At 45.9% G+C, this 12,791-nt stretch overlaps 1 protein-coding gene across 2 annotated transcripts in view; it reads left to right on the forward strand.

The window, feature by feature from the left end:
* The window catches only part of SH3PXD2A (SH3 and PX domains 2A), a gene marked incomplete at both ends in the record, with an annotated part of 250,002 nt that overhangs the window by 95,889 nt on the left and 141,322 nt on the right, over positions 1 to 12,791 (forward strand). For both annotated transcript variants that reach the window (XM_080621336.1, XM_080621337.1), the window contains one exon: positions 8,205 to 8,281. In XM_080621336.1, coding sequence (XP_080477462.1) covers positions 8,205 to 8,281 — 77 coding nt within the window. The remainder of the gene's footprint in view (positions 1 to 8,204; positions 8,282 to 12,791) is intronic.

Below are 12,791 nucleotides of genomic sequence, written 5' to 3' on the forward strand. Positions count from 1 at the left end.
GCGTATGCTCATTTTGTGACCTTATGAAGCCAACTTTGCATCCTAACCCTTCAATTTCTACCTGCATGGTCCTGCAAGAGTATATGCCATAGCACCACATTATTGCATGGCCTACCTCCTAGTAATAATAACTTTGATCTGCGTGGTGTGAGCATAAATATTATTTCATTCACAGCTCCAGTTCTCAACCAGCTTAAGGGTGGAGTGTCCCAAGCAGTGTTATTACCAGGCAGGCCAAAGGATGTGGCTAGGACCTTACTGTGCTTTTCCAGTATAGTTTGGCAAGGGTGTGGTGCAAATCCATCTCCTTCCAGTGACCTTGCTGGAAGGTTTTCGACCCCAGTGGTTGTAGCTCAAAGGCTCCCTGTTGGTGAGGCTGGCGCTGGCTCAGTGTCCGTGAGGTCGTGTCTCAGGCTTAGTGTCACACCAGCACGTGTGTTACTGACAAGTCTTATGTGCTTATGTGCAAAACAGTGAAAATGTTTTAATAGGCTCAATTTGTTAAGGCTCCTGCTTTAAAAGATTGAGGTGGGACCATATGGTCCTTCCCTGAGGGTCCATACCTACTGAGTGTCAGTAGAAAGACTCCTATTGACTTCAGCAGACCCCAGTGAGCAAGGTGGTACTTGAGGTGTTTTTGGAAAGAGCAGAGGAAGAGTTTAGTTAGTGTAGCTACACAAGTATGGTCTTACCCTTCAGGAAGAGCATTTTTCATGGTTAAGGTGGCACAAAGGCATTTGAAAAGCTCTTGCCTTTTCTCACTCTGTGGTCAGGAGCTGGAGTAGCTCAGATGATACCAAGCATGTTCACCAGCAAATATGTCATACAGACAAGGGCTGCTGCTTCTGACTCGTTGGATCAACATGCAGTGATCCACATCCTTCCCACACTGGCCAGGAAATGAAAGTTACTCTTGAACATAGCTCTACAGACTGTCTTGTGGACCACTAGTGATTTGGAAACCAGAGGTCAGGAGCCAGTAACTACATAGGCAAAAACAAGATACCGGCATCAGCTGATACAGGAGGAAAACCAAGTGTTTCAGCACTGAGACGTAGGGGTTGATGTATCTCTGATCAGTTCAGTATAGGGTCTAGATAGTTTGATTGGTAAGCTCTGATGTTTCTGTATGTTAGATGACTTGGTCCTGGCATTCTGGAAATGGATCTTTTTGGAAGATGTCTGGAACAAAACACAGGGTGCAGTGGATGTGAAAGCATGTATACTCTTACCTTAGGGGAGAAGTATGCATGGGCAAGGGTGATGCCTTGGATATGCATGGGCTTTCCTCTCTTTCTGTGCCTTTTGCTCCCAGCATAGCAAAGACTGTATGCAAAGAGGGGGACATTCCTGCATCCTCTCTCTGAGGAAGCCCTGCTGTTTCCTAAGGCAGCATTTCTCGGATGGTTTGAAAACGTGACTCCTTTTTGGTTCCTCATCTCTGTGGTACTCAAAATTATCATCAGGTCAGTTCCTCCAGGTGAGGACGTGCCAGTTGCCGGTGTTGCTGGCTGCAGGTATAAATATCATTCTTCCTCTTCCCTTGGACAGACTGACTGCTTTCTGCAATTAAAAGCAGTTGGTTGTTTGCACTCTAATATAGCACTTGGAACCAGTAATTAAAAATGAGTTCACTTTCCATGTTGGAGACGCTGAGCTCTGTAGTTCAAGGAGGCACCAGTTTCACTGCCGAACTTGAAGACCTTACTCACTGAATCAACAGTCGCAACATTTTGCAACCACTCACAGACCAGGAAGTTCAGTTTTAAGGGATCCAGGGACTTGTGCTCACACTGAGATCCTCTTGTGTGGGGTAGGCACTTTACTGTGCTGTACTCTGGTGGTAAAGTTGGTTTAAGGAAGTTGATGGGTCTGTTCAGGTTCACTGGTGCATACAGACCAATGCACAGAGAGCCACACCACAGTAAGAAAATTGAAAGGATGATTTTGTAGCATTTTTGCCTGCCCTTCCCGGCCCAAACACTGCATAATTTGCCTATACCATGATTCCTGCCTTGCTTTGGAGAGGTGGGAAATTTGCAGCTGGGGCAGCTGAAGAGATTAGAGGAGCAATGGGTTATTTGAGTGATAGCAGCAGGACATAGAACAACATCAAGTAGCTCTTGGCTTATGCAAAACATTATACAAACAGTAACAGAGCTGTTAGCTTGAGACCCCATGGCCCCTATCTGTCACTCCTGAATTTCAGTATCAGTGCTCAGGGATTTTCTCCTTCTTCCAGCTGTGCCTGGTGCTTGAATTCCCAAAGTCTGTACTAGCAAAGCTGTCCTAAAGCTGATGCGGTTGTCCCTGGATGGTAATAGCCACGCCTACAGACAGAGCAAAGCAGCCAGGTTCAGAGGTAGGAGCTCTTTCCTAGTAGGGAATACAGCCTTGCCTCTTGCCTGTCTTTGGTTTCCTCTTGTAATTATTCACATAAGGCCACATTCTCCTTGTCGCTTCTAATGGAGGAAGGTTTCTCTTCCTGGTGATATTCTATACAAGCCATGTTACTTCCTATTCTTTATTGTTTCTTGGTGATTTTCTTTAACGTTGCAACTTATGCACATTAAAAACAGGATCCAAGAAGGACAACCTCCCCACCATCCTCCATATCTCAGGGCAATGTTGTTATTGCTTGTGTTGGCTTTCCTGGCTGCTCCATCTGTCTCTATCACCTCTTGTCACCTTCCATAGTAATTTCTGCTGATTAGCAAAAGCCTTTATCAACTGAGGTTCTTTGGCAGCCAAGTTCAGCCAACAGTTCTGACTCTGTCATGAGTTTCTACTTATTAAAAATGTCCTTCCCCCTCCCACCAGTGGAAACACTATGAATCATTTCCCTCCCCTTTCTTTGTTAGGAGCAAATGCCATCAGTGTTAGGACCCTGGCACTGGCTTTCTGACTCCAGGAAATCATGGATGAAAACAATCCATGGAAACTGGGATCCCCAGTAAGACATTATTTTGTAAGGAACACACCTCTTTCTTGGCCACTGTCAGATTGCCATCTCATTGAAAATCACACGCACTTCCATGAGAAACATCGAATTGTTCTTCTATCCCATAGTGTTGTGCTGTAAATCATCAGTTTTACATTGCAAGGTCAGCAGTACGTATTTGGGAGTTGTTGTGGGACAGATGCCTGGGAGTTTCGGGCAGCACTCTGAGGTGGATGTCACCACTTAAAGGCATTGAGGAGAATTTGTGTCATATCTGATTGCACATCTATGCTTCTTCAGTGTATGAAAATAGTAACAGCTATGTGTAAGAAGGAGAAGCCTTCATAAAAATACTTGAGCAGCAAAATGGTTTTAGTTACACTGGAGGATGCTGCCTAACCCAAGAGGAGAACCTGTAACTGGATGAGGGATAAATTCTTTGCTCCTTTTACCAATGCAACCCCAGTGTAACTGCAAAAAGAGTCTGACCTCCTCTCATACGCAGACTCAGTATCTGAGAAGCTGATCGTGGGTTGAACACATTCGTTGGCAACATATATACAGACCTAGTACCTCTCAGGTTCTCACATAAAAAGAGGAGAGAACCAAGAGCACAGTAACAAGAACAACATGAAGAGGCAGAAACAGGAGCTTTCTTTGCTCCTAGGAGACAGCTGACTGACAGAGCCTTCACAGCTGGAACCTCTGTAGTCAGAGGCAGCACATGTCTCTTTTAAACTTAAATCAGATGAGACATTACAGTACTTTTAATACACCCATTACTCTTCAAGCTGTCTGCTGTTGAATATTTATCGTATGGCTTGCTTTGCGTACTGCCTTCTGAAGCGTGGTGATGGTACTTGAAGATTAAATGTGAACATGCGTTTGTCCTTCACCCCTTTGACAGTGGGTTTGGGCTCTTCTTAACCTTCGACAGATGCTCCTTGCATGAAACAGCTGGTGTCCTTAGACCAATCCATCACTCAGACATCCCTTGAGAGGAAAGTCAGGCTCAGCAATCAGAGAGTAAGAGCAAGAGGTGGATCTGTTCTCTGGTAAATTTGGAAAGGAGCTAACCAGGAATTTTGCTGCCTCCCTCTTGCCCCTGCCATAGCTCCAATTCACTGCCTGGCTCCAGAGAGCAGCAAAGCTGCCAGCTTGGGGCTGAGCCACTGGCGCATTCATGGGAATATCATGAAGACATCTTTAGAAGTTCCTGAGGCCTAGATATGCAACAGCTCTCCTTGGCAGTGAAAGGTATAATTATGAGATTTGTTTTAGAGGCTTTCTTAGAGGTTACAAATCACCCATGTATGGCAGTAGCTGCAGTGATGGCTGGCATCTGCTGTGATTGTAGGGTCTGTATAGGATATGTCCCCCTCCCTTGATGAGGAAAGACTGGATTCTCCTGCTGGGCATCCCGCTGGGGACTTCTAGTGCTACTTTGCCTGGTCATATCTTGCCTCCAGACTGTGTTCCATAGTGCCACGAAGCCCACCAGGAGCTGGGTTTCTTCCCTGCGTGAGTGGTCCTTGACCATTACAAAGCATTAGGCTATGGGCCCTCTCTGGTGTGTTCAGTATGGACCTATAGGCTAAGGGAAGGACCAGGCATGTTGGGATGCTTTTAAACCTGTTTGTTCCTAGGGTCCATGCACTTCTTAAAATCTGTGCTGCTCTTAAGTATGAGGTTATGTTAGGAATAAAGTGATATGCAGAGGATGCCTTTAAGAATCAGCAGCTGCCCTATAGACAGTCTCCTGCATAGCTTTATTCTTCCCACTTCGTGCACCCGCTGTGTATCTGAGGAAACTGAAATCTTGTGGGAGAAGAGGTGTGTGGTCACAGAATTAAAGACTACATATATATATATATACACAAAGAGATGAAGGGATGATTTAAGATGTCCCCTACAATGCTAAGCCTGATACTTTGCCTCTTATCCAGATTAATTTCCTAGGAATAATATTTTCTTTAAAGAAAAAAGGATAAAAATAAATACTGTTATCCTGCATTAGCAGCAGGGCTGGAGCCCTGTGTCTTTCCCACGTCTCTCCTTCCAAGCGCTGCTGTCCTCGGAGTCCTTCCTAGCGTATGCCAGACTGCTCTTGGCCTGGTCTGAGCCTGACACATTGGTGGATGAAATATTTTGCATGGGGTAACATCATCCCACATAACTACAGCTTCCCATCCGAGCCCCACACAGACTTCCCGATCACTTCCTAGCTGGGCTGCAGCATGGTTAGAAAGCTACCTGTCCTTCTCTACAACAGGAGTGTAGTGCCTGAAGAGGCTTAAAAAAGCTGCAGTACAATTCAGGAGAGAGCCTCATTAGGCAAAGCTTTCTGTTAATGGGGTCTGTGTCCAGTGCACCCACTTGGAGAACAATGTGTCTTTCGGGTTACCTTACTGGACCTCCCCTCCTTTCAAAGGAAGACCAGTAGAAATGATGGAAACTAAGAAAGCAGTAATAACTCATACTGGATCTGCAGTGATTCCTTCTGGTCGGTCGTGATGGTTTTGGCCAAGCTTCTGTCAACATAGTCAGTCTTCCCAGAAAAGGGGAGAAGCTGAACATTGGGAAGTTGTTCTTCCTTAGAGGTGCTTCAGTACCCCTGGCAATGAGACTCCTCTGCCTTTGTGAGGGGGTCTCTCCTTGCTGCCCACCAGAACTGGATGTGCTTGCAGAGTGTCCCTGTTTTGGTTCTTGGTTTTTCTCTGTTGACTACTAGTCCTCAGTGCTTTAAACTACTCAGCCTTCTCCAGATCTCAGTTTTGAATGCCTTAATGGACTGGGCAGCTACAGATCTTTCCCACAGCCCTCATCGGGCCTTTTCCAGCTTCCAGTAGCAGAGGGAAAATCTTCCTTTTTCTAAAGGAATAAAAATGGAAGCACCTTCTGGGCTTTGCTTCTTCCTAACAGCACATTCATTCTGATATTTTCCATCTCCATGTAAGGACTGAAATAAGACTCATCATATCCTGGGGTCTTTTTTGTACTTTGTGTTTAATATAACATTATTATTAGTTTTAGGAAAGCTGAATTGCATTTACAGGAGATCTTTAATCTGTTTAAGTCTTTGGTTCCTTTATGTTTTTATATGGTCACCGGTTCAACTTTCGACTCGTGGCTTGAACTGAAACCAGGAAAGCCAGAAAGTGAGAATGTTTCCAAAATGCTGCTTTCTCTTTGCAGTATATTTATAAAAGTTGCAAAGAAATAGCAAGATCTCCCACACCAGCATATCTGGAGCACCGAGAAAGTGCTTCAGAAAGTCTTTTCCTTACAGCTACCTTCACACCTCTTGCCCCCCAAAATGCAGCTTACTGCAGATATGCAGTTACAAGTGCAGTGCGATCCTGGAGGCTATCAGAAATAAGAAGAAATGTTTTGGAAGTGCATTTACCAAACAGAGAAGCAGGAAAACAGCAATTCTTTGGTGTGTCCAAAGTGGATCAGTGCAAGGCGATGGGAACGCTACTTCCCTTCTCCATCAGCTTTTGACCTAATTGCTCAAGCTCAGAACATCTCAGACACTTATTGAAGATTTCCCTCGTTTTCTGTGACTGCGTGGCACCACATCCTACAGGGATGGCTCATCACCAGCTTTGTAATGAGATAACCACAGGGAACCCGGGGAGATAAATTTATGGCACTAGGAAATGGCTTTACCTCACAGGACAAACTGTTTTGCTGCCAGAATTGGGAATGGAGATAAATTACTTTCTCCTGCCTGAAACAAAAGGTTTTATCACCTTCCAAATTAGCAGCTATGGAGGAAAAGACAACCAAAAGGGACAGAGTTCGAAAGGGTTTACAGCCTCTGCTACTGGACTGTTAAAGGCTGCCATTTCATTAACCTCTCAGCTCGTGTAATCACAACAAAATCAAAGCCACATATTCAGATTTTGCTTCTGATTTCATTTCCTAGTCCATTTTCTTATCCTGTGATCTATGGATGAATATCGTATTTGCCTGTTGGCAGAAGAATTTTGGAGCAGGGAGCGGTATATATGTCAGTGGTTTTCTTATGCAGACATTTTATGGAATAAATAATGCTGGCAGATACTGCTTTCTTCCACCACAAGAGAACATATAATTTATTCCTGTCTTATTACATTGAAAGAAATGCAACACAAAAGAAAAAGGGAAGAAAACCACCAAAAAAGGATATGAAGATATAATCACTTCTAGCCAAAAAAATACCAACTCTATGACATCCTTGTGTGGGGGGAAATTCAGCTTCTAGATTATTTTGATAAACTTTGTTACAATCAGTTTCACACAAAACCCAGCCGTTTGTTTAATCTTAACTGCTTGCAGAAATGTCACCCCGTAAGGACACTGAGGTTATTGGGTTTTATACTTTCCAAAAAAAGAGAGTTTGTTTATTTTCGTTCTGTTATTTGGTTTCCCTCTGTAGATTTATAAGGGCTCTGCCACCAACAGCCTTGTATTTGCTCATGAGCTGGCTGTGTGGTTTGTCTGCCTGCAAGGGCAGGAGCATCCGCAGTAGGAGGCAGCTGAGCGGGCAGGCATGGGATGCAGATGGAGCCTGCATCCCACCCCAGCAAAGCTCCCTGCACTGCCAGCATGGATGAGCCAGAACAGCCTCAAAGTAGAAGGAAGTCATAACGTAGTATCAGTCCATCCCAGGAAAATGCCATCACTGAAAAGGAGCCAAATTTGCGCTATCTAGAGGATGAAATCAAAAGCCTCCCACTGTCCTGTGAGTCACTGTGGTCCCGTTTCAGCAGCTCACACAAACAGGAGTTTGATGGCAGTCACTGAGGTTTCACAGAGCTGCTGTGCCTTTGGCAGTTGTTGGCCATGTGCTGCATCTCCTGTGCAAACTTAAGACCAGCAACATGCAGCTGCAAGAGGTGCCATGCGTGCCCCTTTTATAGCCGTTGTCCTGCATCCATCCCCTGCGTGCCCTTGCAGCATGTTTCTGTGCAGTTTGCTCCAAGGGCAGGAGTAGATCTGCTCCTCACACCTCTTCCCAATGTGCTGCACTGTCTGTGTCATAGCAAAGGGGGGCTGCAGTCACACAAAGCTGCTGCTCTGTGAACCTCTCCAGTACCAGAACTCCTCCACTGGGAGCATAGCAGGGTTGCAGAGCTCAGTCACTGGCACTGCCGATAGCCATGATTAGAGCCAGGGATGAAACCCCGTTTGCTGACCGATCTGCATGGTGTTGTTGTGTTATCCCACATGGCAGGCAATGCCTCTAACCCTCCTTTTTCATCTATTCCCTCCTCAGGCAAGATCCTGTTCCGGAGGAGCCATGTCAGAGATGTAGCTGTGAAAAGGCTGAAGCCCATCGACGAGTACTGCAGGGTAAGAGCTCTGAGGGAGCATCTCACACCCCATCAGCACTGGGCTTTCCCTTACGGATACTTCTGACAGTTTCATCTGTGTTGAGTCCATCATAAGGAATGATGGGCTTTCCCAAACACCACCAAAACTAAGAAAGCAGGTGAAAACAGGCCATTGTTTGCTCACAGCGTCCTCGTTGCATCTTCCCCTGCAAACTTTATGCCTCATTTAGTCAGTAAGACTGTAAGTCTCATCTGCCCTAAATTAGTTCTACATCAGCCTTGATGAATGCAGGAGTTGGTCAGGCAGAGAGGCACAACTAAGACGGTGCTTTCTTCTGTTTGCTGCCTGTGTGACCCCCAGTGCTGCATGAGGGACAGTGCAGGCTGGCTCAGCCCTACGGGGACTGGTGGCTTACAGGAGTGTTTCTCCTGGTGAGTGAAAGCCTGGAGATTTACTTCAGGACCAAGAAGCACAGCCGTGCTGAGAAGAAGGTTAGGTCACCTAATCTTCCCTTTCTAGTTTGGAGTTTATGATTTGATAATAATCCTCTGACAGTAGATTAAAAGTAATTTCCAAGCAAGGCAGATACCCGTTTTTGTAGAGGCATCGAACGCGTCAGTCAGCGCATAATTTAAACCCCAGACTTCCTCTCTTATTTCCCATGGGCTCTTCTTTCCGTTTTTAGAAAGCCAGAGGAGCAGGTGGAGGGTTAAAAAATACATTCCCAAGAACTTCTCCAGTCAGACATTTGCTCACCCTAAATTGGGAGCAGATCACTGAAGTGCCCGAGGCATACTGGGGCAGCGGGGCTGGGAGTGGGTGGGGGGTGAAACCCTTGCCATCTGCACCCCCCAGGCGAGGAAGCCGTGATTAAAGTCTTATCTCATGAGATCAGGCTTTCTTGTGCGACAATTAATGCACTGTCTTCCTGCCGGCGGCCCAGCATCCCTCTCTCAAATATGTGGGATCTCACTGTGTCCTCAGCCGCCCTCCTTCAGACAGGAACTGCCGGCGACACGCGCAGCTAGGGCTGATGTCAGGGTTCACCCAGCAGATGCTTGGTGGGGAACGCGGTGACTTGTGCAGGGGGCAGCTCCTTCTGTGGGACCCCATTGTCTGCACCACAGACAGACCTGACCTGACCCTGCCGGGTCCACCAGTCACCACCAAGGGGTATGTTGTGGCGTCGGTGCTGGCACATTTGTTGGCACCGTGGCACTGCGATTGCCACCCCTCTCCTCGCTTCCTTTTTTCTCTTCTGGAGAAGTCTGGCTCTGTTCGTGGAATCGTAGAATGGCTTCACTGTGCTTCAGATGAGTCGAGGCAAATCTGCTGCTGCTGCCCAGCTCAGAGAGATGGCTGGGTGCTTCCCCAAAGCGAAGCTGTTTACTTAACCTATTTATTAATAGGCACTGCTTTTCTGAGCATAGACCCAGCCGTGTTGGGTTAGCCCTGTTTCCCCCAGCACAGTGTTTCCTGTCTCACGCGGTAGCCACAGTGGTGCCGGGACTACTCCAGAATATTATCACAGCTTCCAGTGAATTCTGTCTTGTAAGTTTCTTGTGCCTGATACAGTGCTTTTTTATTTCATGTGCAGTTTACTGTAATTTGTCTTGAGTTTCCCTCTGTACTCCACAGTAGCAGATCACGGAGTTATAGAATGGTTAGGGTTGGAAAAGAGCTCAAGATCATCTAGTTCCAAGCCCCCTGCCATGGGCAGGGACACTTCCCACTAGACCAGGTTGCTCAAGGCCCTGTCCAACATGGCCTTGAACACTGACAGGGATGTTTAAATCGGATGGCGCTGGAGACTGATGTTTGTAGAGACTGAAAAGTTTGACCAGGCATTGCATCTTATGTCTGAGTGCTTCAAGAGGGCTACATCCTCCATTGTGTCTTTCTGCATGGGGTGCCAGGTCTTTAAGGAAAAAGGCACTGGCTAATTCACCCATCCCCCTGGGATGTATCTTGATGTAGTGTGTATGAACATGGTTGTGTTTGAGCAGCCTGGGCTGCAGGTAGGTGAGTGCTCAGCTAGTGCTGGGCAGTAAAGTAATGCCAAGCTTTTTTTCCATTCCCTGCATTTGACTCCAAACCCGTGCCCAGACATTAACTGTGTCCATTGTGGATGGTAGGCAAGCCTGTGCCCCCTCTTCAATAACAGTATAGAAGTATCTATGATGTCCTGCCTGTCATCAGATCAAGTTATGGGCTGGTTTCTTCACCTTCTGCTACGGCTTCCTTCTAATTACAGAAAGTAAATGAAGATGGTAGTTGGTAACGCCATTGTCTGGTATGGGATGTTCCCAGTCATCCTTATATCCCACAGCACACAGTTGGCAACCTGTGTAAATAATAAACAGAGGGAGCTGCAAGTTGCAGCTCATGCCTCTTCTAAGTCTGCACATTTTATTAGAGTAACTTCTTCTTTTGAAGGTTTATGGTTCATCCAATTTGCATTTATTCAAAGAGTGATTGTCCGGTGCTATTGCTGTTCCAAACCTGGCCCAGGATATGAAAGTCCACAAGACTGAAAATAATTATGTAAATCAGGCACTGGACTTCAAAGGTACAATGAATGTAGGGAAACAGCTTGTAGAAGGAGAGCTTCTTGATGCTGTGAAGTCAGTGATAGATCTGTTACTGACCTTCAAAAGGGACAGGGTTTCATCTCTGGAGCTTAGCAGGAGCTTAAAATTCAGAAATGCTTTCTTGCTAACTTCCCTGAAAGTCACCATTTAGAGGGATTCTGAGAATGTGGCCTTTGTAACCTTACTGTAATCTTTCTGTCCCAGATGTAGTTAACCAGGAATGACAGCAAGCTGTGAACTGGGAACAGAGAATTAGGTGGTGACTCTGAATCAGAGTGGCCTCACTTCACCAGCCTGAGCCAGATACAGAGTCTCTCTCTATTCAGCTGTTAACTACAGAGGGAATCTGGGTGACTTGCTAACTTGTGACCCAATGCTAACTTTTGGAACGCTGAAGTGCAGTGCAGTGAATCCCCTCTTGGTGTAAGAGGGATTTAAAATTTATTTTGGCTAATAAAATAATATTACTCATTACCATTTCCTACTTTGTAGCAGCCACTTTTGCATGTGCTTGACTTGAGAGTGGGATCACTCTGAAAACGTTATCTGTTTTCTGCATTTCTTCCCTGTCCAGTGGATATTTTGACTCTAGGGAATTGTATAGAACTGTAGAGCAAGAGCATAATTTTGACAAGTCCAGTCCTGTTTCTACAACAGAAGGGTGCAAAGCTCATGTCCCATGCTAGTCCTAAAATGGGTAGGCAGACAGCATGCTTGATTTTGAAATGTTTCGAGAATTATGCTGGAATGATGTGGGTGAAGTTGATGGAGAAAATGTGACGTGGGATAATAGAATGAATAAATGAGACAATAGACCTCTGTCCACTGGAATCTGTGAGGAAGCAGAGGAGGGAAGCAGGTTCAGATGCAAAGCTCATAGTAATTTTTTTGTCAGATGAGGGTTCTCCATCCATTTCACCTGCCCTGGAAAGACAAAGCACAGATGGGCCCCGGCAAATGAGCAGTGCAAATGCTCAACCATTTGTTGTTTAGGTTTTGCAGGCTGTCTCTGACAGTGTGTGGTGATTTGCATGGCTGTGAAGCAGGTCTGGCTTCTGCTGTTTGTGATGTTGGTTCCTGCACCGGGCACAGAAGCAGTGACAGGCAGAGAGTTTGTGGTGATGCCTGGCAGTAAAGGGAGGTCTGCAGAATGTTCTTTATCAGGGCCATGAGCTCTCTGGACCTTACAGTGTGGGCCTCCAAACTCCTCACACCTGGGCGATTCTTCGTTGCATTGTACCAGCTTAGAGAAATGCCATCACAGAGGTAGTCAGGCCAGTGTTTTTCTTCGAGCCGCAAGAAACTTTGAAGTTGCAATGAAAAACAGAGGAGTGGGGGACAGAGAGAAGGTTTCCAGGACTTTTCCCATCTGTAAACATGAAAGTGCAGTCTAGATGCTCTTACCAGTAACCTGAGTGAGTTACCAAACAAACTGTGTTTTGCCAGTAAATGTGTGCTGCCCGCTGGAGTTGGTATCTCTGAATGATTTCCCTCTTAGCTATAGGCTTGGAATTAGTTTAGTGTGATTTAAGGTCTTCTGGACTCATTGGGCCTGGTTTTCTGAGTTTGTTTAGGGGTTTTTGCCAATGTAAAAGAAAGAGCAGCTTCATAGCCTGCCCTTGTCAGGGGCATTTTATTTATTAAGCTTTTGATTTCTCAAACACACCTCTGGTGTTTGAGGTGTGTTTGTCCAGTATATATCGTCCTGTGTTCAAGAAAGACCTCTCATGTTGGTGGTTCACAAAACCACTGCACTGCCCTTACACAGCCCTCCGGGAAGACTCGGGCCAGCATTTGCAGACTTGCATCTTTGTGTGTGTTGGTCCTAATTGAAGGAAACATCTTTGTGCATGGAAGTTCTTAAGATGTGAAGCCCCATTGTCATGAACACCTGGATTTGTGACATGCCTTCGTGCTGTCCTGACTGGAGGTAGCTT

Source organism: Psittacula echo, assembly GCF_963264785.1.
Source record: "Psittacula echo genome assembly, chromosome: 6".
NCBI lineage: Eukaryota > Metazoa > Chordata > Aves > Psittaciformes > Psittacidae > Psittacula > Psittacula echo.